The sequence below is a fragment of the Gopherus evgoodei genome, chromosome 6 (genome assembly GCF_007399415.2).
Source record: "Gopherus evgoodei ecotype Sinaloan lineage chromosome 6, rGopEvg1_v1.p, whole genome shotgun sequence".
Lineage (NCBI taxonomy): Eukaryota > Metazoa > Chordata > Testudines > Testudinidae > Gopherus > Gopherus evgoodei.
In genome coordinates this window covers 15,272,978-15,300,001 of record NC_044327.1, presented here as the reverse complement: position 1 = coordinate 15,300,001, position 27,024 = coordinate 15,272,978, and the positions used below count along the sequence as shown (strand labels likewise).

General features: G+C 41.6%; 1 protein-coding gene across 6 annotated transcripts in view; it reads left to right on the top strand.

Annotated features, from left to right (window-relative positions):
• The window catches only part of KIAA1958 (KIAA1958 ortholog), a 126,025-nt gene that overhangs the window by 73,437 nt on the left and 25,564 nt on the right, over positions 1-27,024 (top strand). For 5 of the 6 annotated variants that reach the window (XM_030566960.1, XM_030566961.1, XM_030566957.1 and 2 more), the window contains one exon: positions 18,725-20,789. The exons of the other annotated variant lie outside the window; for it this stretch is intronic. In XM_030566960.1, coding sequence (XP_030422820.1) covers positions 18,725-19,770 — 1,046 coding nt within the window. In that variant the 3' untranslated portion in view covers positions 19,771-20,789. Of the gene's footprint in view, positions 1-18,724; positions 20,790-27,024 lie in introns of those variants that run through there. 6 annotated transcript variants of the gene reach the window in all.

Here is a 27,024-nt window from a genome sequence, read left to right as displayed (position 1 = left end):
ACTTACAGAAATTAGCATCTCCATACCCATTAGGGTTATTACTTTCTCGATAGATGGTAATGAATGTTAAGCTTTGCATGTAGGGCCTAATTCATTAGCATGTATGTCTCCATTTCTTTGCAAAGTATTGTGTTCATTTTTATATTTTTGTACCCTATATCTTTGTTTGGAGCTGCCCTTGATTAGTAAGAGTTGCCTCACAATGCCGTTCAAGCCACACAGGACAGTATGTATATTTAATAGAGGACACTGTCAATTTAAAGCCACAGGGAGAAGTAATGAAATTAAATAAAATAGACCCTGCAGGTGAGATCCTTGCTCTGGCCTCTTTATGCTGGATAATAGGACTACAGCGGCAGAAAGGGGGCAATAAAAGCCCTATTTCTGGCCATGGGAGGGATTCTTCCAGTACAGACACTGCAGAAAACAACCATAAGGTTACCCTTTGTGGAAACCTACCTCCTCACCACAAGCCCAGGAGCAAGACTGGTGTCAGGAGAGGTGTGTCAGAGCAGGGATCCAGCCCCCAGAGCGGTCTAAGTTATACTGGAGGCCTCTCCAGCCCCTGGCACAGCCAGGGATTGGGAGAATGCAAAGGTGGCTTAAAGTTACCTTATCCCCCTCCTCTCCTGGGCTTTAAGTGCGAGGCCCAACATAGAATCTCACCTTGCATCTCCCGTAAGAAGGTGTACAGTAATTAGTCGCCTTAGAGTGACAGTATTTTATCTTCATGTTTTGATAAATAAGATACCCATTTTATGTCAAAGCCTGGTCCCACTGAAATCAGCGGGAGTTTTGCCATTGACTTTGGTAAGACCAAGATTTGGCTATTTATATTTAACCCTCATAGGTCACCAAGGTCCTAGTTCAGGAAAACACTTAAATACAGGCCGGGCCGGCTCTAGCAATTTCGTCACCCCAAGCACAGCGGCACGCCACAGGGGGCACTCTGCTGCTCGCTGATCCCGCGACTCCGGTGGACCTCTCGCAGGTGTTTCTGCGGACAATCAGCTGGTCCCACGGCTACGGTGACCTGCCGCAGGCGTTTCTGCGGAGGGTCCGCTGGTCCCACAGGACCAGCGGACCGTCCGCAGCCACGCCTGCGGCAGCTCCACCAGAGCCGCCTGCCGCCCTCCCAGCAACTGGCAGAGCGCCCCCCATGGCGTGCCGCCCCAAGCACGTGCTTGGCGCGCTGTGGCCTGGAGCCGGCCCTGAATACATGCTTAAATCCACCCTGTTCAGGAAGGAATGGATCTTAAGTATGTGCTTAAAGTTGAATCTGTGCTCAAGTGCTTTCCAGTATAGGGATGTTTTCCTGAATCTGGGACTGAGGGCTTGTCTACACTTGAAACGCTACAGTGGCATAAAAAGTTGAATCCAAAGTGGCAAGGTTTAAATTTAAATGCAAAGCACATTTTGAGTAACATATTCTTATTCCGACCGTTTTGTTGAACTTTTACCCTTTTTTTCCTATTTGTTGCAATATTACAGAAATGTTTGATGTAAAAATTATTTTCCCTACAAACTACACTATGACCATACTGAAATATTTCAATAGTTCTAGATTTTTAAAATTAACTATATTGTAATAGAACATTTTATTCATTTGTGAGGAAAACATACAGCAAACCCTTCAAAATTACCTGCTCCTATTTACACAGGATACATAATAGAGAAAATTACCAGTGGAAATTGAACTCAAAAGTCCACTTGGAATATTCTGCAGGGGTGAGGCTTCTGGGTCTGATGGGAGCAGCTAAGTGGAGTTTGCAGGGGACAGCTGCCCAAATCGGCTCAAAACTGTGCTCACAAGATTTTCGAGAGCGGGGACTGGCGTTTGCAAATGGTGCGGACTTTGAGCTCTTGACTCTGCTCAAATGGATTTGAGCTTTAGGCCTATTGCCTGAACCACCAAACAGCTGATCTACAGATAATGACTTTTGATAACTAATGACCTGGGCTGGATTAGAACCACTGACCTGCAGGTAAAAGATTCTGTGTTTAATCATATTTACGCCAGTTAGTGTGTTGGCTACATTTTACTCTTAGCATGCACCTATGGCTCCCATTCACAGTAATAATAACAGTAGGGCACATGGAATGAGAGTATATATGCCTATACATTGAATAAACTTACTGTAGGCTTTAGATTAACAATAACACTGTATTCTGCTATTATTTTTCAGTAACTACATATGCATGATGAAAACAACCCTTCACGCTAAACATATAACCGTTGGGGTAATACTTAACCATTAATTTGCTAAAATATCTATGTACATGTGTAATTATTTTGTTCTGTGTTTGTGCAGCACTTCACACAGTGGGATCCTGGTCCAAGACTGAAGCTCTTAGGTGCTACAGTAATGCAAATTAATAATAATATTGTGATAGCACCATAGGCACGCATGGCACTTCAAAGAATGAATAAAGGCAGACTGCAATCTAAATAAAGACTCTTGACAGGAGGAGATAACAACATAGAATTGGGGATAGAAAAGATGAGGGAGAAAGCAAGAATATGGAATTATGCAGTTGCTAAGGAAGCTAGAATGGGACTTTCAGAAGTACCTAACTCTTCTCCAGTGGGAGTTTTACTGTTGACTGCAGAGTTATGCCAATGCTGAGAACTTTTGCTAATCTTCCCCCTGCTCCCCGTGTCTTATGTCTAGATGGTGATGCTTTTTACAAAGTGAATATTGTTTGGATTTGATGTAATGAAACACATCTGTATTTTCTAATTAGGGCTGTCAGGCAATTAAAAAAATTAATCATGATTAATCACATGGTTAAACAATAATAGAATAACTTAAATATTTTGGATATTTTCTACATTTTCAAATATATTGATTTTAATTACAACACAGAATACAAAGTGTACAGTGCTCACTTTATATTTATTTTATTACAAATATTTGCACTGTAAAACAACAAAAGAAATAGTATTTTTCAATTCACTTAATACAAGTTCTCTATCATGAAAGTTGAACTTAAAAATGTTATTGTTAATCTAAAGCCTACAGTAAATTTATTCAATGTATAGACAGATTTTCAGTTGGATTTTCCCAGAAAGCTCTGAGAAAGGGAAAAAGGGGGTTGCTGCCTTATTTGGAGCTGGGGGTGGTGGAGAAACTTGGTTAAAAATGTTTGTGTTCAGAAACATTTGGAGATGGGTTAAGTCCCATGCATATCTGTTCTGAACTAGATCACCCATCTGTAATGCAAATCTTAATTTGGCTGTGTGCCAAACATTACGCTCAGGGTGTGACGGTATCAATAGATCTAACCTTTGAAAAATCTGGATATACTTGTGTCCCAATTATCTTTGCCTTAGATTGTTTTATTCTTTTTCTATCCCACTTTGTCCCTCACCGAATCTATTTTATCTGTTTACTGCCCTCATATTGTGGCCAGTAAGGCCTGCTAGATGGAGGAACTACATAAATTAGGACATTTTCTTATGTGAATTGGTGTCATTTTCTCTCCTGTCCACTAATCTGGGCAATCTTTCCCTGAATGTAGTGTGCTCATGCCTTCTTCATTCATGTATGTGCTGCCTTATGGGTCTGTTCTCCTCTCACTGATTCTTCTGAGATGCAAATGGACACGCAGCACTCATCCTGCCAGTTCTTTGAGACTTGCCCTGTGTTGCTGACTAGACCTCAGGAAACAAATTAAGGGAGTGGAAAATTATTATTAGCAGCATTCCAACTCCAGTTGTTCAGCCATATGCTGTTGTCTGTTTTACTTTTCACTAATTTTCTCTGTTTCGCTTTTTACTGCCTCCTTCTTCCAGTCTCATGGTTTCTGCTAGCTGTCAAGTGAAGGGACGTCATGTGTTGACAAATAACGTGCCAAACACACCGCGCACTAATGTGGTTCTTAAATAAACTGGAATAACTTGTGTTAGCACAAAGTAGGATAGCCATAAATATATACATAAACCATGCATCCATAATTATGTACATAAAACTGTAGCCCATCTTAGCTCTGGCAGGAATTAGTCAATGTAGTGTCTGTTCTGAATTCATTCAATAGCAGTGGTGCAGATTATTCATATGCTATTGGGGAATAACAAATTATTTTTATGGAAATAACAAAACAAAACTAACAGCAAAAACTCCACTGTATAATTATGGCAGAGAGATAACAATATCCTGAGCTCCATGGCCATACGCACACGCTATTAGAGAGGAAAAGATTTCAAAATCCTGACCATATTTGAACAGACTCTATGGCAAACTGGAAACTTCAGCTTAATGTGAAACCAACGCAGCTAAAATAAAATGGGTTTAAATGTGAATCTAAAGATGGAAAGAAAAAAAGAACCTTTGAAAATTATTTGCTGTGTTAAGTGTAATATTTTACTCTTTGTAAAGATTTTCTGCCCTACAAAGAATCTTGTAAACAGCTGGATGCTAGACATAATTAAAGGGCATGTATGTAGGTATGTAACCTGACAGAAAGAAAGGAAATTCAGTTGGTAAATATCCATTAAAAATAGTCCTCCTGCATTGTAAATTGTGAAGCCTTTGGATATTGCTTTCTTGTTCTGCATAATTTGCTCCATTCATATGGGATAATATACAGTCAGGAAAGGAAAGGTAAATTGTTTCAGCCAGTCACTCTGCCCAGCTAGAATCTTAGAAATAAAAGCACAAATTCTTTAATAAGGCTCTGTTAGGTCTATTACTACACTAAATCAAAGGGGGAAAGAGTGTTTAAAAGAGCTTCTCTGGGAACCGTGGCACCCTGTTTTGTGTTATCAGAGGGCGATGGCCATAGCTCACTTCACACGTTATGTATTACACCTGCAGTAGATAGTTCAGACAGATCAGAAAAGGGTACCTTTTGATTCACTACCATCGGCAGTATAATAAAACGGGGCGTATGTGAAGGGGAAAATGTCTGCAGTCTCTAATAAGCAATATATCAACTAAGCACTGTCAGGTTTTTGTAGAAAGTTCCCCAGCGTGATTTATTGCATTAATTACAGTCATGTGGGCTTCATGCTCCTAAGCCTGAAATTGCAATCATATTCTAAAGTTGATTTAAGAATATGCTTTGGCCAAGACTAAAGTACAGCTTATTATGATTAATGTAATAAATATTTATTACATACTTCTTTTTCTTTTCTTTGTTTCTCTGTTTGCTGCACTAGTTAGTGTCTCGTTCCAAAGCTGTGACATACATTTAGATTTCAAATGACAAGGATCCTCATTTGTTTTTCATCCACCTCTTCGTTTCCCTTGTTTTTACATCCTTTTTGTTCATTTTCTCGCTGCATTTTCTAACTCTGTTTCTTATCTGCTGGCTGGAGTGCATTTAAATCAAGAGCAGGCAAATTGTGCTCTGTGAAGGTGGCTCTTCCCTTTGAGATCAAGTGCATTGTTATCGCCAATCTGCTCATTAAAATAAAGGCATCTAAGTGCCCTAGTACAACACTGTGACCCTTCTGGGGCCATGCATGGGAATGTGTTAATCCTCTATTAGTATTGAGTGGGAACTAGAGGTCAGTCAGCCTAACTTCGATTCCTGGAAAGCTACTGGAACAAATTAAACAATCAAGGATAATAGAGTGATAGGTAATAGCTAACATGGATTTGTCGAGAATAAACCCTGCCAAACCAACCTCTTTCCTTCTTTGAAAGGGTTACTGGCCTAGCAGATGAGGGTAGGGAAAGCTGTAGATGTGATATATCTAGACTTTAGTAAGGATTTTGATACAGTCCACATGACAGTCTTGTTAGCAAACTAGGAAATTGTGGTCTAGATGATATTACTATAAGGTGGGTGCACAACTAGTTGAAAGATCATATTTAAAGAGCAGTAATCCAGGGTTTGCTGTCAAACTGGCAGACTGTATCTAGTTGGGTCCCCCAAGGTTCCGTTATTCAATATTTTCATTCATGACTTGAATAATGGAGTGGAGAGCGTGCTTATACAATTTGCAGATGACACCAAGCTGGGAGGATTGGAAGCACTTTGGTGGGCAGGATTAGGATTCAAAATGACCGTGACAAATTAGAGAATTGGTCTGAAATCAACTGAATGAAATTCCATAAAGACAAATGCAAAGGTACTTCACCAAGGAAGGAAAAAGCAAATGCCCAGTTATAAAATGGGGAATGACTGGCTAGGCAGTAGTATGGCAGAAAAGGATTTGAGGGTTATAGTGGATCACAAACTGAAGATGAGCTAACCATGTGATGCAGTTGCAAAAAAGGCTAATATCATCCTGGAGTGTGTTAACAGGAGTGTCATATGTAAGACATGGGAGGTAATTGTCCTGCGTTACTCAGCACTGGTGAGGCCTCAACTGGAGAACTGGGTCCAGTTCTGGACGCTGCACTTTAAGAAAGATATAAACACACTGGAGCAAGAATAATGATAAAAGGTTTAGAGAGCCTGATTAATGAGGAAAGGTTAAAAAACTGGGCATGTTTAGTCTTGAGAAAAGATGACTGAAGACTATAATCGGTCCCCCTGAAAGTGCTGCTATAAAGAGGACTGTGATCAATTGTGCTCCATGTCCACTGACGGTGGGACAAAAAGGAATGGGCTTAACCTGCAGCAAGAGAGATTTCGGTTAGATGTCAGGAAATTTTTTTAACTATAAGGATAGTTAGGAACTGGAATAGGCTTCCAAGGGAGGTTGTGAAATCCCCATCACTGAAGGTTTTTAAGAACAGATGAGAAAAACACCTGTTGGGAGGAGGGATAGCTCAGTGGTTTGAGCATGGATCTGCTAAACCCAGGGTTGTGAGTTCAATCCCTGAGAGAGCCAGCTAGGGATCTAGGACAAAATCAGTACTTGATCCTGCTAGTGAAGGCAGGGGGCTGGACTTGATGACCTTTCAAGGTCCCTCCCAGTTCTCTGAGACAGGTATATCTCCATATGTTATATCAGGGGTGGGCTAGGTTTATTTGGTCTGCTTCTGTACAGGGGGCTGGACTAGATGGCTTTATGAGGTCCCTTCCCACCCTACATTTCTATGATTCTAAAAAGAGGAGACTAAAAGGTTAGTGGGTACGTATTCCTCCTGTTCTCTTTCCCTTGCCTCTGAGGGGAATAAATACTGCATATTATTTAACTGATATGATCCACAGCAAAACAGGCACCCAAAAAGACATCTTCGGACAACTCTAACCTTAATCAATATGATCACAACATACTATATTCTCATTATCATCATTGTGGTAATTCCTAGAGTGCACAAACTGGGATTAAAGTTCCTTTTTGTATTTTAGGCACTATACAAAGAAATAACACAGAGAGTTCCTGCCCCTGCGCGCTCACCATCTAGGAAATGGTGGTATTGGTAGCCTTGCCTGTAGCGTAGCATCTCTAATGGACCCAAATACCATTGGGCTTGAGATTGTTTTTGGCATGAACCATGGAGGACCACATTTTCAAACATGGCATAGAAATTTGTGCTTGCAGTTTTGCATGAGTAATCCAGGTAGATAGGCATCTAGTTTCACAGCTTGCATTCATAAGTTCTGTTTGCAAATCTCGCTCTTTGAGTGTGCAGATACACTGACGCAAATGTTGAGGCTGAGGCATTGTGCAAAATATGGGCCATGGTTTTATTTATAGCCCAGGAGCTTTTGTGTTTTTCCTTCTGCTCCCAGATTAATTACAAATTTATGTAATTCAACCAAGCAGGCATTTCTAAGAGTGTCATAACGTTTTTCTTTGTCTCCCCGAACGTCATGTTTTTCTTTGTCTGCCTTCGTTTTGAGCTGTTTTCCGCTTTCCTCTCTTCTCCTATCTCAGAATACATTCAATACCGTACATGGATGATATTGACTATGGCCCTGACTCAGCAAGTCACCCAAGTTAAGTGAAACATTAAGCACACGCTTAAGTTTCATTGATTCCAATGCATTTTAAGCATGTGCTTAAGTGTTTCCTGAACTGGGTCCTATGCTTTGCTCAGCTGGGGCCTCACTGGGGACAAAGGTTGAAATTCTGTGGGAGGGTTGTGTGTGATGCCTTTCCTAGATTGGTACTAGCTAGCCAAATCCTCTTGGAATGCATCACTTCTATAATGTATCATCCGACCTCTAGTTCTCAGGATAAATTACATGGTCACTGACATGTTGTTCTGATTTTCCTCAGCCAAATAATCCACAAAGCTAATAAGTTACTATACAGTAATTGACATGAAAGGTCACTTGTACCAAGTCATTAATACAAAGTCGTAGGCAAAAAGGGAGTGTTTTCTATACTTGATATTAACACCAACAAAATTACATTTGCTAAAATTGTCTCCTGCTCTATACTTTACTTTAAAATCTACATTTTCAATTTAAAGCATCTGTTTCAGAAAAGAGAGCTCTACATTTGACTATTTCTAGTCAGAAATTATGGAAAGATTACACACTCTCCACAGTTGATATTTACATGGTAGCTTTACAATATAAATTTATTTTGACACATACCATCCCTAGAATTAATCTAATCATTCTGAGTTTTTTCATGTGTGCTGCTCTGACAGAAGAGCATTTTTTCCTAAAGTTGGAGGTGATTGAATAAGGCTTAGTCAAGATCAGGTACCACGGTTTGAATAATCCATTTTCATATTTTTTGAGACATTTTCTAATCTCTTTAGATGCTCCCATGTAGTTCGAAAACAACTTGGCCAGGAAAGTTCAGAGGTGGGTTATTATATTGTCCTCCCTGAGGAGAAATGTTTTTGGGTGTAGTTTGTTGGGTTAAGGAGGGAGGGTTTTAGAGATGTGTGATCCAAACCAATGAGAAGTCAGTGGAATTCATATAATCTGCAAATTGTATAGAACAGGGGTTGGCGACCTTTGAGAAGTGGCGTGCCAAGTCTTCATTAATTTAAGTTTTACATGCCAGTAAAAGTTTTTGCGTGCCACATCGGCAGCGTGGGCGGCAGATGGAACTCCAGACCAGCAGCAGGCTGAGCTGCTCAGCCCGCTGCTGGGTCTGGGGTTCCATAATCCAGGCCGGAAGCAGGTTGAGCGGGGCTGGCGGCCGGGACCCTGGCTGGCAGCAGTGTGCCACTAAAAATCAGCCTGCGTGCCGCCTTTGGCACGCGTGCCACAGGTTGTGGATCCTTGATATAGAAAGAGCCAGCCTAGAATAAGGTGGGGGTGAGTTGTGCCTCTCTGCCTTAGGGAGCAACCTGCTTTGTCTCTTTCTGATTTTGGCTATTGTATGTTATCATCCTGGTTTCTAAGAATAAAAATAGTGTTGTATTGCAACCTTCCAGCCAGAATATTTTATGTGTTGTATCTAACTTCTCTGTTTGTATGCTGTGAAACATAGATCCATGTTTATAGATCTTAAATGGTCTAAAGAGTCTCATAGATCATAAAGGTGTCCAAGTATTTCTATGAACTACCACAGAATCCTGCAGGGGTTATAACTAATATGCGGAGACACAGTAGGCACTCACACAAAGCATATAAACCTCACAAGGGCTCCTGGGGTGGTGTGCCTCATGTGAATACCTTACCAATACAGAAATAGTGCATTCCATCTTCCCAAGCCAATGATGCACACAAATGCATCACACAGCAGTTGAGGTTTAAAAAAAATTAGGTATTCACAGACAAAATCTTCATGACACTGAGCTAAGGCTGTAAATAAGTTTCAGTAGCTTAAGTGGGAAACAATGTAAAATAACGTTGTAGTTAAAAAACACCAACCCAAACACACAAACAGTCTCCAAATCAGACAGCCAGAAGTGTCAATGTTAAGGTTACGCTTAAAACAAAATAAAATAAAAATAACCAAAAACTTAGAAAGTACGTTTCAGGCCCTGCATTCCGAGGTTGCTACTAAAGTGTTGCAGATATTGAAAAGGAGAAGCACCAATCTCCTAAATAAATAAAAGAAGGGTGGGTCAGGAAGGCGGGTGAGGAAAGTGTCTGTTTAATTTTAATTTGAGTTAGGTTATTTTCTTCTAAATAACTAAACAGCCAGGGCCAGATCCTCAGCTGGTGCACATCTGCAAAGCTCCACGGAAGCCAAAGGAACTCTGCCAATTCACACCAGCTGAAGAGGTGACCAACTATGTATCAGTTGCACTCACTGTTTATGAGCCTGATCCTGTAAGGTTCTGTGGGAGTTCAGAGAACTCAGATCCTTGTAGAGTTGGGCTTCAAATTTTGTAGCATTCCTACGTAAAATCTTGGCCTTATTAAAGTCAATGGCAGCTTTGCCATTGATTTCAATGGGGCCACAATTTTACTCCACATCTTTAAAGGGTCTGGTGGTCAGGTCTGGATTTGGGGCAAGTGATCCAGGCAACTGCTGGGGTTGCCTGGCTTGGGAAGTGCTGGGCTTGGGGTGTTGTGCATGAATAAATATAGATTTACAGATCCTACTGTGCAAATTATTCATCTTATATGACAGTGATAAATCATGCATGCAAATTGTGCATCAAAGTTGTGAAATGAGCTACAAATGCAATAAAAAATAAGATATTCAAAAGTTTAACAAACTGGGTGGGGCAGGGGTGTGCCAAAGATGCTCCTTGCCTGGGGTGTTATCTGGTCTAGGGCCGGCCCTGATTGTGGTAAGAGTGAGAGAAAAGAATACATGCTGAAAAACCAGACTGAAACTAGAGCCTGCCTTAACATCCGTTCAGGTGTACATCCTGTAAAAAGTGGACAGAGAACTAATGTTTATTTTAGAAACTCTTACTTTATTGAGAGATCAGGTTACAAATAGTCTTGTGCTCATTTACTTGGAATCTGCATTCACTTTTCTTCAAGGAAATCTGAATATGTCTTAATTTTGCACTCATGAAATATTTCACTTGTAATTTTGGGGAAGTTAAATGTAAATTTGTGTTGACCAGAAAACCTGAAGAGCATGTGCAAATGGATTTTAATTAAGAAATATGAGCAGTCTTAGAGATTTTTCATGCAATTGAAAGCACTTGATGAATACATAAAAATATAGAGTCTTTGGCCTAAGCATTGTGGTGTTTAGAGGAGGGAAGTTTAACTGATAGGCAGCATTCTATGGCAATATAAATGACTAGGGTAAAAATTTAAGCAAAATGTCTGGTGTGGGGTTTTGTTCTTAAAAGTGATCCTTAGCCACCATCAGGAGCGGCTCCAGGCCCCAGCACACCAAGCGGGTGCTTGGGGCGGCAAGCCGTGGGGGGCACTCTGCCGGCGCCGCGAGGGCGGCAGGCAGACTGCCTTCGGTGGCTTCCTGCGGAGGGTCCGCTGGTCCCGCGGCTTCGGCGGACCTCCTACAGGCACACCTGTGGGAGGTCCACCGAAGCCACGTGACCAGCAGATCCTCCACAGGCAAACCACTGGAGGCAGCCTGCCTGCCGTGCTTGGGGCGGCAAAATCCCTAGAGCCGCCCCTGGCCACCGAGTTATTCCTTTGATTCTGCAGAGTTCAGAAGTTGTTATATGTCAAAACCAATAAATATATATTTTGCAACTGAAGCCCTTCTGCACTTCGTATGTGTGTGTCTGTGGAGGAGGAGCTGCCAAGAAAAGTCAATTCTTAACAGATAGCTAGGGAATAAAAATGCCAGAAATATCATTCTACAAGTGCTGTCCTGTGCTATCTGTTATTATGAGATCTCTTACTCTTGGAGTGGTTCTGCATAGTCTCAGGCACGATTTATCAATGAGACCTCTGAGTCTGGGAAGAGGTGGCTCCCCACCTTGACAACACTGAGAAGAGAGAGTGACTTTCCAATGTTATTTCTAGGACAGAACGAAGAGCCAGATTGCTGTCTTCTGAATTCCATGATCATAAAAGTTGCTTGTATTCTGGGTATGGCCTTGCCTGTAAAATGTAACATTAGCATTTACTGTGAGCAAGTCTCTAGAATAACTGTATTGTAGTGCTAGGCACGAAGCCTGCAAGGTGCTATGTGTTGTGTTTTCAGCATGGAGTTGTGAGCACTTAGCACCACACTGGCATGTTTTTGACATCAGAACATGTTTTTGTTTGCTTGTATTAAAATATTCTGTAGGCAGTAGGTTTGCACTTAAGAATCTGTTCTAATCAGAGAGAGAATTGGGAAGTGAACAAACTTTGGGTACGTGTACGCTTGCAAATGAATGTGTAATTGCAATGCGGACAGGCATACCCACGCTAGCTTTAACCTAGCTAGCCAAGGTAACAATAGTGGTGCAGACGTAGTGGCATGGGCTTCAGGACAGGCTAAGAACTTAAGTATGTAGCCCAGGTCCCTAGTGGGCTTGTCCTTTGGTTGCTAATCTTTGCTGAAGCCCGTCCCACCACATTTTCACTAGTGTAGATTAAAGTGATCACAGGGATGCCTACCTGTGCTGCACCTGTGCTAGGGTGACCAGATAGCAAGTGTGGAAAATTCGGGACAGGTGGTAATAGGCACCTATATAAGACACAGCCCGGAAGATCAGGGGTGTCCCTATAAAATCAGGATATCTGGTCACCCTACTGCAATCAGACCTTCCCTTTCAATATAGATATTCCTTTGACACTTGCAGCTTATAAGAAAACCACATCACAACCAGCATCATATTTCTGCCAAGATCTAACTGTCTATAAGTTCAGTTAAACTGAATTTGAGACTCCCTGTAGTAGCTCAGTCTGGTGACTCTCAGTAATGTTAGAAACCATATGCTTTTGAACCTTAAAGAAACCAGCATCTGAGTCTAACTCAAGCAAATATTTGTTTCCTTTGTGTATAACTACAGAAGAGTTGAAATGCAGCTGTCTTATTCAGTGTTCCCCAATGACTTTTCATGCTGAAATAAAACCAATCCTCAATATGTAATTCAGTTGTTAGTGTTAGGCCTTATCCATACTGCAATCAGAACAGAAAAACATCCGAACCATTGTAGTTACAACTGAGTTAAACACAGCTGTAGTTTAGTGAGGAATGATGCTCTGGTTAAGTTACTTGTCTGGGAATCCGAAGATCTGCGTTCAGTTCCTGCTCCACCACAGACTTTCTGTGTGACTTTGGGCAAGTCACTTAGGCCCAGATCCACAAAGATAGTTAGGTGCCTAAATATCTTTGAGGATTTGTCCCTTAGTCTCTTTGTGCCTCAGTTTCCTTTCTGTAAAAGGAGAATAATAGTATTTCCCCACCTTGAGAGGTGTTGTGAGCACAAATACATTAAACAACTTGAGGTGCTTCAATACTACAGTCAAGTGGGGCTGCATAGACCAGTATGGACAGTTTTATTTGTTTCAAAACTATTTTATTAACTTGTGCTGCCAGCAAACTCAGTCAAGTACAGTTTGAATAGACTAGGTTCTCAGAAAAAAACTGGTCAGAACTCTGTACTGAATGGAACCCAGCAGTGTTTCAGGTTGTTACCAGCAGGGTTCTGGCCTGAGAATACACCAGGCCGTATCAATGCTATAGATGTTTTTAATTTTTTCTAATTTCTATCAAGCAGCAAAATAATTTGCTAGGACTTCAGAAAAACCCAGCTCAGCAGAGTGCATAATGCAAATTCAGCATGACACAGCAAGGGCGAGATATGGACAGGAAAAGGGGAAAAGCGAGACAAGGGTGACTATGACAGGAACCTGTAGTTACTTAGTTAAGAGTAACATTAGGCACTGGGATCAGTGGATATTGACTACTGTCCTGGGACAGGGATGTAGACCTTTGTCCCCCTGACCCAGGACAGTAGTCAATGGCTGAGACCAGGAAATGAACTCCAGTTTCTTATCAGCACTCCTAAGTGTCAAATCCTTATTAGATAATGCCTGTACATTTTTGTGACTACATTAACTTTTTTTTTCAAACCTTCCCTTCTTCCTCATTTCCTATAGGTGACATGAGGGGAGTTAAGATTTTAATGAGGCCAGGGAGAATAGAAACTGAATTATTTGCCCCCTTCCAACTCTTGTAGAATACAGGTTGCTGTTTGAAATCTCTGTTGGGTGGACATTGGTTGTCAGAATTATATCTCTACAGCGTGATTCTGCATGGCTTTACCCCTGGCTTACGCCAATGGAAGTGCAGCATTTTAACATAATGGGCATGATTCACCACAGTTACATTGGGATAAAATCAGAGTAACACAGTGGCAAATCAGGCCCATTTCGCCAGATTCTCAGCTGATGTAAATTGCTGTAGGTCTGCTGACTACCATGAATCTCTGCTGATTTACACCAGTGGAGCACCTGCCCCATTATGGTTAAAAATCCCTGCCTCCCAAGCAAAGTGACATGCCAGACCACGGAAATAATTAATCAGAAGATAGTGAAGGCACTGATTTGTTAATAGTTAATAGTAACTACCAGACATCTTTAAAGCACAGAGGATTTATAACAGCTTACTTGCAGATACGAAATTTATCTTCACAAGTTCAGAAAAGATGAGTGACTGTGTGTTTCTCCTGTGTTGTGACAAGCCATCCTTTAACAAGTGATGATTTATGGCATATTTAACAGGAAGCCGTTGTATGTGCTATGTATACAGAAACAGTATTTTAAGTGTGTATGAGGGTGGGGGTGGAAATGTGGGCTGCCAGTCAAAATACTGATGACTTATAAATGGTGGTTGATGTACTGAAGTAAATGTTTCTTCTGTGCTTTAAACAGCATCAGCTCTTTATTTCAACACTGTACCCTACCAGAATAAAAGGGTTTTTCCCAGGCATTGATAGGTTAGTCTCCATTGTGGTATACTGGGGGTTCTTTTATATCAACAACGTGGTTAGTCTTCAAAACAGAGGTGTTACTTTTTATTCGCACGTTCACTGCAGAAACCTGATTCAGTAGGGTTCTTTTGACAGATGGCGTGTGCTTCAAAGGAGATGTTTACAGTCCTAGACCTTTACAATTCCACTTATCCTGCATGGGGATCAATGTCCCAGGGGTGGGTTCCAGTGAATGCCTGGCCTTGTGGTTAAGAAGCAAGATTGGGACCAGGAGATCTGATATGGGTTCTGTTCCTGGCCCTTCTGCATGACTTTGGGCAAGTCACTTAATCTCTCTGCGCCTCAGTTTCTCGATCCATAAAATGGGGCTGCCAAAACTAGTTGTCTACTCTGGAGGAATGCACCTTCTCAATCTTGGGTTGCTTTGGGGGCTGGAGAGGCCCCTAGGATAATTTAGGCAGCCCTGTCTGAAAATCTCTGGAGCCCCATCTGTCCTTGACACAGCCTTCTGCTCCCAGACGCACCCTGGCACACCCCCTGCTCTGCAGCTTTTGATGGGGGTCCTCGGCGAGTACTCTTTCATCTGTGTTCTCCAGTGCTGGTCCTGGGGGAATCTTCTCCTGGCTGGAACCAGGGCTTTTAGGGCCCCTTTAAACTGCACTCGCCTAGTGTATAGGGGCCAGAGCAGGAGTGAGGCTCTCATTCCAGGACAGAATTAAGCAGCGTCACTCAAGTGGATTAGGGCCTGAACCTACAAGATACCGAGCACCCCGTATGTGGAGCTGATCTCTCTCTGCTCCCCCCGGCGTTATTGAGAACACTCAGTGTCCCCCACAGGAGGTGTTCAAGGGAGATGATCTTCAGACATAGGCAAAAGCTGGTTTTGTCCTATGCAGAGGTTCTATACATGCTGTCCATCATCACCTAGACAGCAGAGATGACCTATTTCAGTTACACAGGGAGACAGGATCATTCTGCTCTTAGGCCCTGATTCAGCAAAACACTGAAGCACATGAGTCAGTGGGATACTCATGTGCTTTGTTGAATCAAGGCTTTAGTATCCTAATAAGGCTATACTGTACATACACAGAAATGGAAGGCTCTGATAACATAACCCTTTACGGTGACAGCAAGGGCAGGATTTAGACTTGTGTCTCTTTCAAATCATGTCTGTTTAGTTCCCTGACCTCCCTCTGTCCCCCTCTCCATAAGGTTTTACTCATGCTAGTAGTGCAGAAATAATGCAGCTGTTGAAAAACAGTTCCTTTTTATTCATCAGCAGCAGAAGTACCAGCTGATTTCTGATTCCAGATCCTTACTGTTGGTGATGATGAGGTTGCAAGTAGATAGACTACAGTTGGATTTTCAGATACTAAAGTCATCATGTTTCGCTGGTTATTAGGGAAAAAAACCATAGTGACTTATAAACTAAGCAATTTTCAATATGGAAGTAATTAATGGAAAATAAATGTGGAGCAGCAATTTTGCAGAACTCCTGTTTTGATCCTAATTACTCTTGGAAACATGCATCAGACGATAAACAGTCTGGTGACTGTGTTATGCTTTTTTCTTTGTCTGGATAAGTGAATATAGACACTATAACTCCTATGTTTATCTGAACAATAGATGAAATACTGGAGTTGAATAGATATCTCAAGATGCATCCATGTTGAGTCCTTGGAGACTCACTAGTTCTCTTGAATTATGGGTATATTAAGAAACATTTCATCTTTGTCGCAATGATCAAAGGAAAAATGTAAATATGACTCCTTGTCAAACTTAAATATCTGACGTCCAAATTACATACCTGTCAACTTTTCAGGAAGAAAACGAAAGTGATAAATAGCAATCAAAGAGGGCAGGCATCCAGTACATTGTTCGGCCCTTGGTCCTGTCTCCTCTCCTCCTGCAATTCACTACAATGAGCAGGGGATCTGGGGTGACTGGAGAGCAACCCTGAATATCATTGTTATGGTATGTCACAGTGCCGTCAGGGCACGTGGGCTCCATACAGTACTTCTTTCCCTTCTGCAAGCAAGGCTGAGAGGGAGAACCATTCACAGGGCTAACAAGAGGTGGGGCTGGAGGTGCTGAGAGTGTTTTTCATGAGAGAACGGACGCTTCTAATCTAATCGGGGAAATTGGCCAGTTCCAGCTCCTTCTAGTGCCCAGAAGTGAGGTCCAGACGATATGTAGCTTCAGACCAACTGAAAAATCCGACTTATCTTCCAAAATGCTTTAAGATGTGGATGATGCCAGTGTTTGAGGGCTAGCAGAAGAAAGTGAATTTGTGAGCATCACCCACCAAACATGGGTGAGTTAACTGGCCTGATGTTATTTTGGCCTGATTTAAACAGGAAGAGTGAGTAGTGCACATTGCCTTGTACAACATTTGTAAGTGATATGTAAGTTGGATAAATCCAGCTTGTCGCTAGGTGTTACTGTGTTCTCACTGAAATGCAAATGCCAGGACCTATCAGCGGTTATAAATAAGGACACTTTTAAAGGTGACCCGCAAAGGGCAAAACACAATGAAATTGTATGTACTGTTTTTTTTAATAACATATAAAAAAAGCCTAAATCATTTCTGCTTGTTAATTGGAAAAATGTCAGAACCAAGTTCCTTTAACTACAACAGAGCATAGCTAATTCTTTGTGCTTGTCACTGAAATATTGCCTCTTTGTGTTTGTTGTGTATCATTTTCTAATACCATTAAGCATTGTCATATACCTGAAGAGACCATTCCACCTTTTGTGCTTCTAAATTACATTCTCGTATAGATGGGTAATTTGCACATGTAAAGAAGATAGTCTTTCAATATCACATGTAATTTAAATGTAAGGACCATTTTCCTTTTTATGCTTTTCATGCCATGATCACCAAGAAAATTAGTAGCTCAACAAAAGTTATCTTTAGTGCTGGCTTGAACTCTGATTAACAACTGTGGTTTGATTTGTCACTGATCACAAAGGCCTATAAAAATATCCTTGTAGACCAGCATAAAATTGTTTCCAGATTTTGATCTTCTGCCAAGGTTTCCAGCATGAAAGAAAGGTCAGTTCCTCAAGGAGAAATGGTTCCACTCTCAAGAAGAAACCTGATTGTGTAGGTGATCTTAAGTCTAAGTGAATTTGTGGAGTGCTGTCTTGGTAGCTACTGATGTTTTTCTTCTATGTCCCCTAAAGACAAAATATTCTATATCTTTCATATCTGTATACTTGTAAACAGGGGCGGATTTAGGGGCAGGTGACCCAGGCAACTGCCTGGGGTGCTGAGCTCAGAGTACTGTGCATGAATAAATACAGATTTACAGATCCTAATGTGCAAATTTATCATCTTATATGACCGGGATAAATCATGCATGCAAATTGTGCATCAAAGTCACAAAATGGGATACAAATGCAATAAAAAAATAAGGTATTCAAAAGTTTAACAAATCGGACGGGGGAAGGGGGAGGCGCAGAAGATGGTCGTCGCCTGGGGTGCCATTTGGTCTGGGGCCGGCCCTGCTTGTAAACTATGCATTGCACTGTTGTATGTCTTTTTGCAAACCCTTTGTGTTTGGGTGTGTTGTGCTATAATACTGTTCTGTACATTTCTGTCTATATTTATTTAGTACTTGAAAATGCATCTCATTAAAGATACTTTTTAATGGAATAAATATGATGATTTAGTTTTGTTTTGTTTTTTAATTGGAACCAGTACAACCTCTGGTTTCACAAATGAAGCAATTCAGAATGGGTTTAGCTACTCGAATTGGGCCCCTGCGCACAGCAGTGGAATCAATCTACAAGTTTTTCTATCTCACATTTGTTCGAAAATGCAGACTTGCCTCTAGTCCCAGACTTTTCCACAAATCTCCATGCGCCCAAGTGTGCGCCAGTGACAGGAGGAGCTCATTTTGATTGTTTTTTTGCGATACTCTAGTAACATCATTTGTGAAACTGAAGTTGGCTTTTCAAACATGAGACAGGTATGTAATAATGTTTTCCAATGATCTTTGTGAAATTGATTTTTTTTTCCTTTCTTAAGGAAATTATTTTGGGGGAAAACATGTCACACAAACTCATTGTTCACTTGTCTATTCTTTTTCCTCTGTCAGACCAGGATGAGAGAGCAGCGGAACTAAGCAGGGAGCAGAATGAGAAAACCATTCGCAGCACTCAGACAGCTCTCCGTAACTTCAGAGAGTTCCTCATCTCCAAATATCCCTCAGAAACCCGGGAAATCTATGTCATCCCTTGCAAAGAGCTCGATGCATACCTAGCTTCCTTCTTTGTGGATGCCAGACAGAAGGATGGCTCAGAATATGAGCCAAACAGCTTGGCCAACTATCAGTGCGGGCTGGAGCGTTATCTCAAAGAACATAGGTATGGATACAGTATTACAAGGGATAAAGAATTCAAGAGATCTCAAGAAGCTTTGAAACAAAAGCAGATAGAGCTGAGGTGTAAAGGTAAAGGAAATAAGCCACACAAATCCATGAAGCTGACTTTTGCTGATGAGCTTATCCTACGCAAAAGAGGCTTGTTGAGTCGATATAATCCCGAGGGGCTGCTGAACCTTGTCTGGCTAAATAATACTAAGGCATTTGGACACTGCACAGGTTTTCATGGGTCCACCCTCAAATGGGGGGATATCAGGCTCCGGGTGACAGAAACAGGCTTGGAATACTTGGAGTGGATGGGGCAAGAGACTGGGGATTTGAATGCCAAAACCAAGAGAGGAGGGACTGATTCCAGAGTCTATGCCACCCAGCATGCTCCACAGACCTGCCCGGTGCAAGACTACAAGGAGTATGCTCAAAGACGGCCCCCTGCAATGCGATACGAAGACGCTCCTTTCTATCTGTCCATCAAGCCAGTTGTCAACCTGGCTGCACTTCATTGGTACAACTGTCAAGCCCTGGGGAAAAACAAGCTTGCAAAGATGGTAAAGACGATGTGTGAGAAAGGCAACATCCCTGGCAGAAAGACCAACTTCAGCGTCTACCAGAGCTGCAGCACCCTGTCCGAAGCACAGAGTAACCAGCTGGTGCTAATCTGTAACAATTTAAGTCAACAAGCTGCCCAGTCTATGGCAAGCCACTCCAGTTCTGGCAACTTCATAGTGTCGGCTTCTTATGACTCTTCCTCCGACACGGCCTGAAAGGTGGATTTCAATTGAACAGTTTTTTTGTTAAGCTCTGAATTTATGCCCAATAATACACATCAATTGTGATTGTACACTACTTCCTCACACCTTCCCAGTGTTAATTCACTTTATAAGAAATATAAATATATAATATATTTTTCTTTTTACAAATAAGTCGATAGAAATAGTTTAGTATTACTAACATAGTATTTATAGTGTTTAATACAAAAATGAAAGCTACTTATGGGTTATAATATAATTGCAGATTTTACAAAGGCAAAATGGTTCTCAGGCAGCACAAGAGAGACTGGAAATACAGTTTTTAACATGCATGCAAACAGTGAGTGTAAATCTCCATGGAGGCTTACATCTCAAATCTGTTTAAATCATTTTGTAAAGCTTCTTATTTTAACAACATGTTCTCCAAGGTAGAGGGAGACCAACCTATCTCTGGCTACCTGAAAGCTTGTTCTTGTTCAGCCAGATCAGGAAATAAGAGAGGTATCAGTGTAAGCTTGTGAAATCATTTAGAGCCATTTTTGTTTTCTTATTGTTATGGTTCCTGAGGCGCATTTATGCCAGCTGGAAAAAGAGATAATATTCCTAAACAAAGTCCACTGAAGACTATTTTAAACTATTTTTTGTTGTTGATTTTCTGTGATAAAAAATGTCACTGGTCTTTAGACTATGAAATATTGTTTTGAACAATATGCAAAGGTGTAATGGCAAAAAGACTGTTATACAAATAATCTTTACTGTTTCAAACTAAGCATTGGTCATTAGTATTTTGTTTTATGTCATCCATGGAAATGCAATGTGAGCTTCTCCTAAATTAGAATTTCACCTACTCTTTCAATGTTCCCGGGAATGCAACAGTGCTGAAAAATCAGAAATCTTTTCCCAAGCTATAAAAATAGACTACAGATAAATCAACTGTGTCTTCAATTGTCATTCAAAATCCATAGGAAGCATAATGGACAATTTAAATCATTTTTATATTTAATATTGTGCTGGGGGACTAAATTCTTAAAATACTAGAAAACACAGTGAGCTAAATTCAGCTCCAATTCCCACTGAAGACAATATGTGTGACTATGAAAGCAGAATTTGGCTCTTAAAGACAAAATAATGACTGTTATCTTTCCAGCTGATTTACTTTGCAGTATAATTGTTCATTAAGCACAGAGAAGACACTAACAAATTAAACATTTCAGTTGGAAACATTACATTATAATCCCTAACCTTTATAGTTAAGTATGATCATTCTGGTGGTAATTGAACTGAGTTTATGCTGCATTACATATGAAAATGCTTTGCTAAGGTACTCTAGCACTGCAAAGATGAGATTTTAGACAAAACCACTAGCGACTTGATCTGATGGCCATTGAAGTTAATGGGAGTCCATCCATTGACTTCAATGGGTGCTCGATCAGGCTATAGGTGAGCAAGCTGTATGTTTCTTTATTGACGTTCTTTAGATCTGCAACTCTGTAGTGAGCGACATTTAAACCAGTGGAGAATAAAGGGAAGATGAGAATAAGGGTAGCAAAAAGAAGTAGAAATGGACCAACTCAACACTGTGTTTGAATATACTTTAACTGATGCGAGGATGAAATTTTCTCCTATGCAGAGGATTGGTGCAAGGTTCTATGCATCACTTCAGCCTTATTTTGAGGTATTTGGTGGAACATTAGTAGCATATCGGCCTTGTGATGGCCCTCTGCATAAGCATGAATTTCACCCCAATGAATCTCTCTCTACACCTTAGCAGCTTGTAACACATAGCTGCAAAGCAACTTGCATGGGGCACAGTCTGCTTTTGAACTCCCAGTGATACCTACATATCAGTGCACCTGTGTCACTGCAGGCTTTGATTTCTTGTGTGCTTGCTAAGCCAGAGTTTTGCACAAGAGGATAAAATCATCAAGAGCTACTAGTCCACCCATCTTTCCAGCTCCTGAGTTACTAACAGATACCATACCCTTTCTTCCCCACTGTTGAGGACTTTGGGGTAGACGGTGGTTTGGCTGGAGTCAGGTGAGGGTAGCTGACAGTTCTTACTGGCTTTACAGGAGGCATTGGTCTTGATTATGAGCATTGCATTTGAGACCAAAACTTGCACCCATGGATATTAGCATCAGGTGTGCCACTGAGTTCAGTGGATCAGGATATTTGGCCCTTTAGGGTGTGTCTACACTGCAGTTGGAAGTGTGATTGGAGAACAGATTGGTGTACCCATGCTAGCTGAACCTATCTTGCACACCTAAAAATAGCAGTGCAAGTGGAGCGGCATTGGCTAGCAGCATGAGTATGTACCCAGGCCCACTGATGTGCTTGTGCAGCCTGTGCTGAGCTAGCTTGGGTATGCAACCTGAGCTGCAGTCAGACCTCCAACTGCAGTGTAGACATAACCTTAGTGAAGGAGGAGGAAAAATAAGGCACAGTAGTCATAGTGATGGGCCTTCCAGGACTTCTAGATGGTGCCTGCAAATAAATGTGCCAATGCCCCACACAGTTTGGGTATCCAAATGCCACTCCTGTGACTCACCCACATGCCCTGTCCTAACATGCCTCCTTGGAGAGACTTGTGGTGGCAACTGTCTCTGTGATGTGCAAGATGCTGTAGAATCCCCCTTCTTGGCCTCTCTGCTCCCACAGAACAGAACTGCAGTGTCTTTAGGGTATCCAGCTCCTCCCGTGGCTGAGCAGGAGACACAGGAGACCCATTGAACCTAGTGGAAACACCACCATGAGGGCTGGTCCACACTACGGGGGGGAAATCAATCTTAGATACACAACTTCAGCTACGTGAATAACGTAGCTGAAGTTGAATATCTAAGATCGGATTACTCACCCGTCCACACCGTGCGGGATCAATGTTCGCGGCTCTCCTTGTCGATTCCGGAACTCCGTTGGGGTTGATGGAGTTCCGGAATCGATATAAGCGCGCTCGGGGATCGATATATCGTGTCTAGATTAGATGCGATATATCGATCCCCGAGCAATCGATTTTAATCCACCGATACGGTGGGTAGTCTGGATGTAGCCTGTGAGATAGTAATGCATCCCTCTCGTGGGAACCCATGTAGGTAGGACCTGGAATTGTTAGCTCAGGTGAATTGGTTTGTGGTTTGATTTCTCCCTTGTCATATTTTCTGATCAAGCTTTGTCTCCCTGATTGGCCCCATGCAGCCTAAAAAGAAACACATTTCTCCACCAAACACTTGAAATGTTGCTTTGTGCACGTGAGTGTTGTGTTTTAGGGTATGTTTCTACACAGCAGCTGCAGTAGAATGAGCAGCGGCTTGCTCTAGCCAACCAAGTACGTCCCCAAAGGGTCAGGTGAAATTGTACTTGGGTGGGTTGCTGGAGCTGCTGCTCATATTGCTGCAGCCACCAGCTGTGTTTAGCATGCTAGCATCTGCAGAGCTAGCACATGTCTGTCTATCCATGCTGGGAATTATACCTCCAAGCTTCAATGTAGTCATCCACTTAGACTTACCAGAGCCTTTCACTCTGTTTGGCTGGAGGAAAGTATAATCAGAGTAGATCATTAAGGAAGAAAAGGCACTAAGATTGCTGAATGCACTTGGGGGGCAAAAGCAGTTCCATTGTTTTTTGCTTCTCAATCCATATTTCCCATACCCTTCCTGCCAGCTCCCATTCCCATAGCGTTTGTCTGTTGGGCATTTACAAGTGTGACTTTGGGATCACGTCATAGGCAGGGTGTTAATCTTGATATAACTATGAAAGACAGCAGCTCTGCTAGTTCCCATGCTTGGGAATCAGTGTGTATTTTGGAGATTGAGAAGGAGGGACGTGTTTATTGCATTTATTTTATTTTTAAATACATGTTTTAGCCTTTTCTTTTGTACGTTATGACAACCCTAATGAGTAACTCAGGGTTACAATACTGAGCTTGCCATGCCAGTGGCAGAATGCTGAGAGCTTTGCTAGGGATGGTCAGTGCAGTACAGAGCTCCCTAGTTAGACTCTTTGTTGAGGTAGCTTTGAACACATAGGGCCAGAATCTGATATCTGTATAGGAGGGTTGCCACTGGCTATGCCCCCACTGCCAGCGAGACCCTCCTCTTCCCAGCAGCTTGCCCCCACACCCATCCCACCCCAGGAGCCCCTGGCATGTCACACACACACAGAGCAAGACCAGGGCATTGGCTGGACTTCAGCTGTTGTTGTCCCCCAGCTGCAATGCACATGGCCGGCAGCAAATAAAACCTGGCATGCCACATCCGCTGAGCAGGAACCAGCAAGGCAGCAGAAAAACTGGCCAAGCCAGGTGGCAACCCTACTGAGTAGCACCATATTCCAACAGTAGACCCATTGACGTCAAAGGGCAGTTGGAGGAAGGTACTATTCAGTCTGAGCAATGGTATCAGAATCTGGCTCATAAAGGAGGTGCTATATACTTCTTTAATAATATGCCCATTGTACATTTTAATGTAACCTGTCAAAACAGAGCTTTGAGAAGTGAATTTCAAGTACTGATCTCTTTTTTAACTTTGAGAAAATGAGTGTAATGACTCTTCCTGTGCGATATTTACTTGTTGAAATAGCTGTAAGTGGGAATGTTGTTGTCTCTGCAGCATGAAGCTTTCCTGTTAGTAAAGCGACAACAGTGCAGCCAGGACATAGTTCTAAAAAGTTGCCACAAGCCTCTTAACCCTTTATTTCTACAGATTCTGTCACCCATACTCCTTGATTGGTCCCATTGAAACCAAAGGGACTAGTTGTGAAATAAGATATTACTCATAGCCAATGATCTGTGCCATGTGAAATGATGGAGTTGGGTAACTTGTAGAAATGCACTGAGAGTCTTTGTCTATGCTATTGGCTGACTTCTGTCCTAATGAAAACACTGGCATGGGCTCTGTGCATTTTAAACCAAGTTAAGAAAAGTAGCACAGTTTAAAAGTGTTTAGGATGGTTTGCATCAATGTGACGGCCCTCATTTACACCTGAGCAAACCCACTGGCTTGAGTGGGGTAACTTGGGCATAACCGAGTGCAAAATTTGTCCCTCTAATTTTTTTTCAAGTCTTAATACCTCTACTCCAACCCTGTGCAGGAGAGAGATTTCCAACCCACTGTTTTTGTTGTGCAAAGTAGACTTTGCTGAGGTTACTACATTACCACATTGTCACTTCTTGCAAAACATCTCACATTAAAAAGCATAACACTAACAAGTGTAGTAAATGTAAGGAAAACAGTCTGTTTAAAAAGCCAAGAAACAAACTTGGAAGTGTGATGTGATCACCCATTAAAGTAGACACAGGTGAGTTCATCTGAAAGTGACCGTTCAAATACATGCATATGAGTCTATTTGAATGATTGGATATTCAGATATGTGTGCATCTGGATACTAGAACTGAATGCTTATGCCTTGTTTTAATAATCACTGGTGTGTATCTCTGGTGTTATTGTGTGTTTGCACAACACGCTTGTTTCACTATGTGATACTCCATACTTGAGATGGGTGAACCCTGGAGTTTTGTGAACTATAAGTCTAGTATTTGTTTCTGAAAAGGTTTGCACAACTAGTTCAAGTATGTGAATCTTACCTGGTTACACAAGCTTCCACATAGCTATGATTTTAAATACATGCAGTTAGCATAAAAAGCCTACAGGTTAACTGTCGTTACACTGCAGTGTGCATGTAAAAACCCTCTTCAGTTATTTTGTGTAATAATTCTATGATAAGTGTACAAGCAATGTCATGTTGGACAATATAACCTTGCAGAACAGCTGTACTTGTCACACACGTCTGTTTCTTGAAGGATACCAACATTGTGGAACTATTTCCTATTAATGTGCATTTCTCAGAAGCTACAGACCATTGGTATTTAATCTACAATGTACTTACAGCTTTGTTTTTGCCTATGAGGTGATTTACCGGTTTAAAGTAGCACACACTTTGCTCAAGTGTTTGATTAGAAGAAAAACCACATTTTATTACTCTGCGGGTATAGCTGATGTGCTGCACAAAACAGCATTGCCTAGTAGAGAGTGGCTTTGTGCTTTCACACTGCCTGGATTCTGGGCTGGACAAGGGGCCAAAATGGCCCTAATGTAAGTTAAAATCCCCATAGCACCATGTCCTACCCATATTCTGTTCAGATTCTTATATGGCCCTCATTGCCGTAGTATCTGAACATTAAATGACATGACTAGCATCTGTTATGTATGGTTCTTCCTTTCTCTTTTCCCCTCCCACAAGACAATTTGTAGAAGTTTGTGATGAGGTCCTGACCCCTGCCATCGTCAACCCACCCCCTCCTATCCTGATCCTGACATGTCTCCTATACCAATGAGTGTGAGAGAACAGCTCACTTTCCCTGCACCAGGAGAATCTTTCCTCTGCCTATTGTGGCAGATTCATGGCACCTGCACACTGGAGCAGGGGACAGAATCTTTCCCACTGAGTGTGCCTACTTCTACTAACAGACACATCTGTAGTCCCTGGAGCACCGGGCCCCAGCATTCTGGTAACTGCAGGCTTAGATCTTGGAGTATGCGATCATTGAAAGGAACACCAGTGTGTCTATTTGAATGACCACACAAGCAGAGAGATGCACCTCAATGGTTTATCTCAGACCTTGAAATCATTTAACACGTTGCAGGAGATCTTTCCCACCCTGCCATGCAGGTGAGCATAGGTGAAATTCACCATTGCACAAGGTCTATGCACCATTCAAGTCTAACAAAAGTCCTCGAAATAGGATTCAAATGGGATCTAGCGTACTTGGCACAGGGGGTTAATTTCACCCTATAAATGGTGCCAGGTATAAGGAAATAGAACTGTGTCTTGTCCCATAGCTCCTTGCGTTCATAAGGGGGCTAAGGGAGTGGAGAAATCATGCTAATTTAACATAGATATATGGTATAATCTGTCCTAAGTTAAATTAAACCATTTTTTACCTTTGTGCTCATATGGACCAGGTTTAAGATGTACGGTACATAGTTAAACATGACAGGAAACAGATATGCATTTTGTTACATGAGATTCTACTTCTGTTGTCACATAGAAAGGCCATCCTGTTCTGTCTCAGGCTAGATTGGTATCCTAACCCACCCAGGGACAATGAATTTTCTTCTTGTGTTTTCATGTATATACTGGAATCTATTCTCCCATTAAGAGGGAATAGTACATAGAGAAAAAAAAATCCCAAAACATGGATTTATTCATGGACAGTAAGCTCAAACTGTACCTTAGAACTATTTTTTAAAGTTCTGATTCTGAACCCTTTTGATT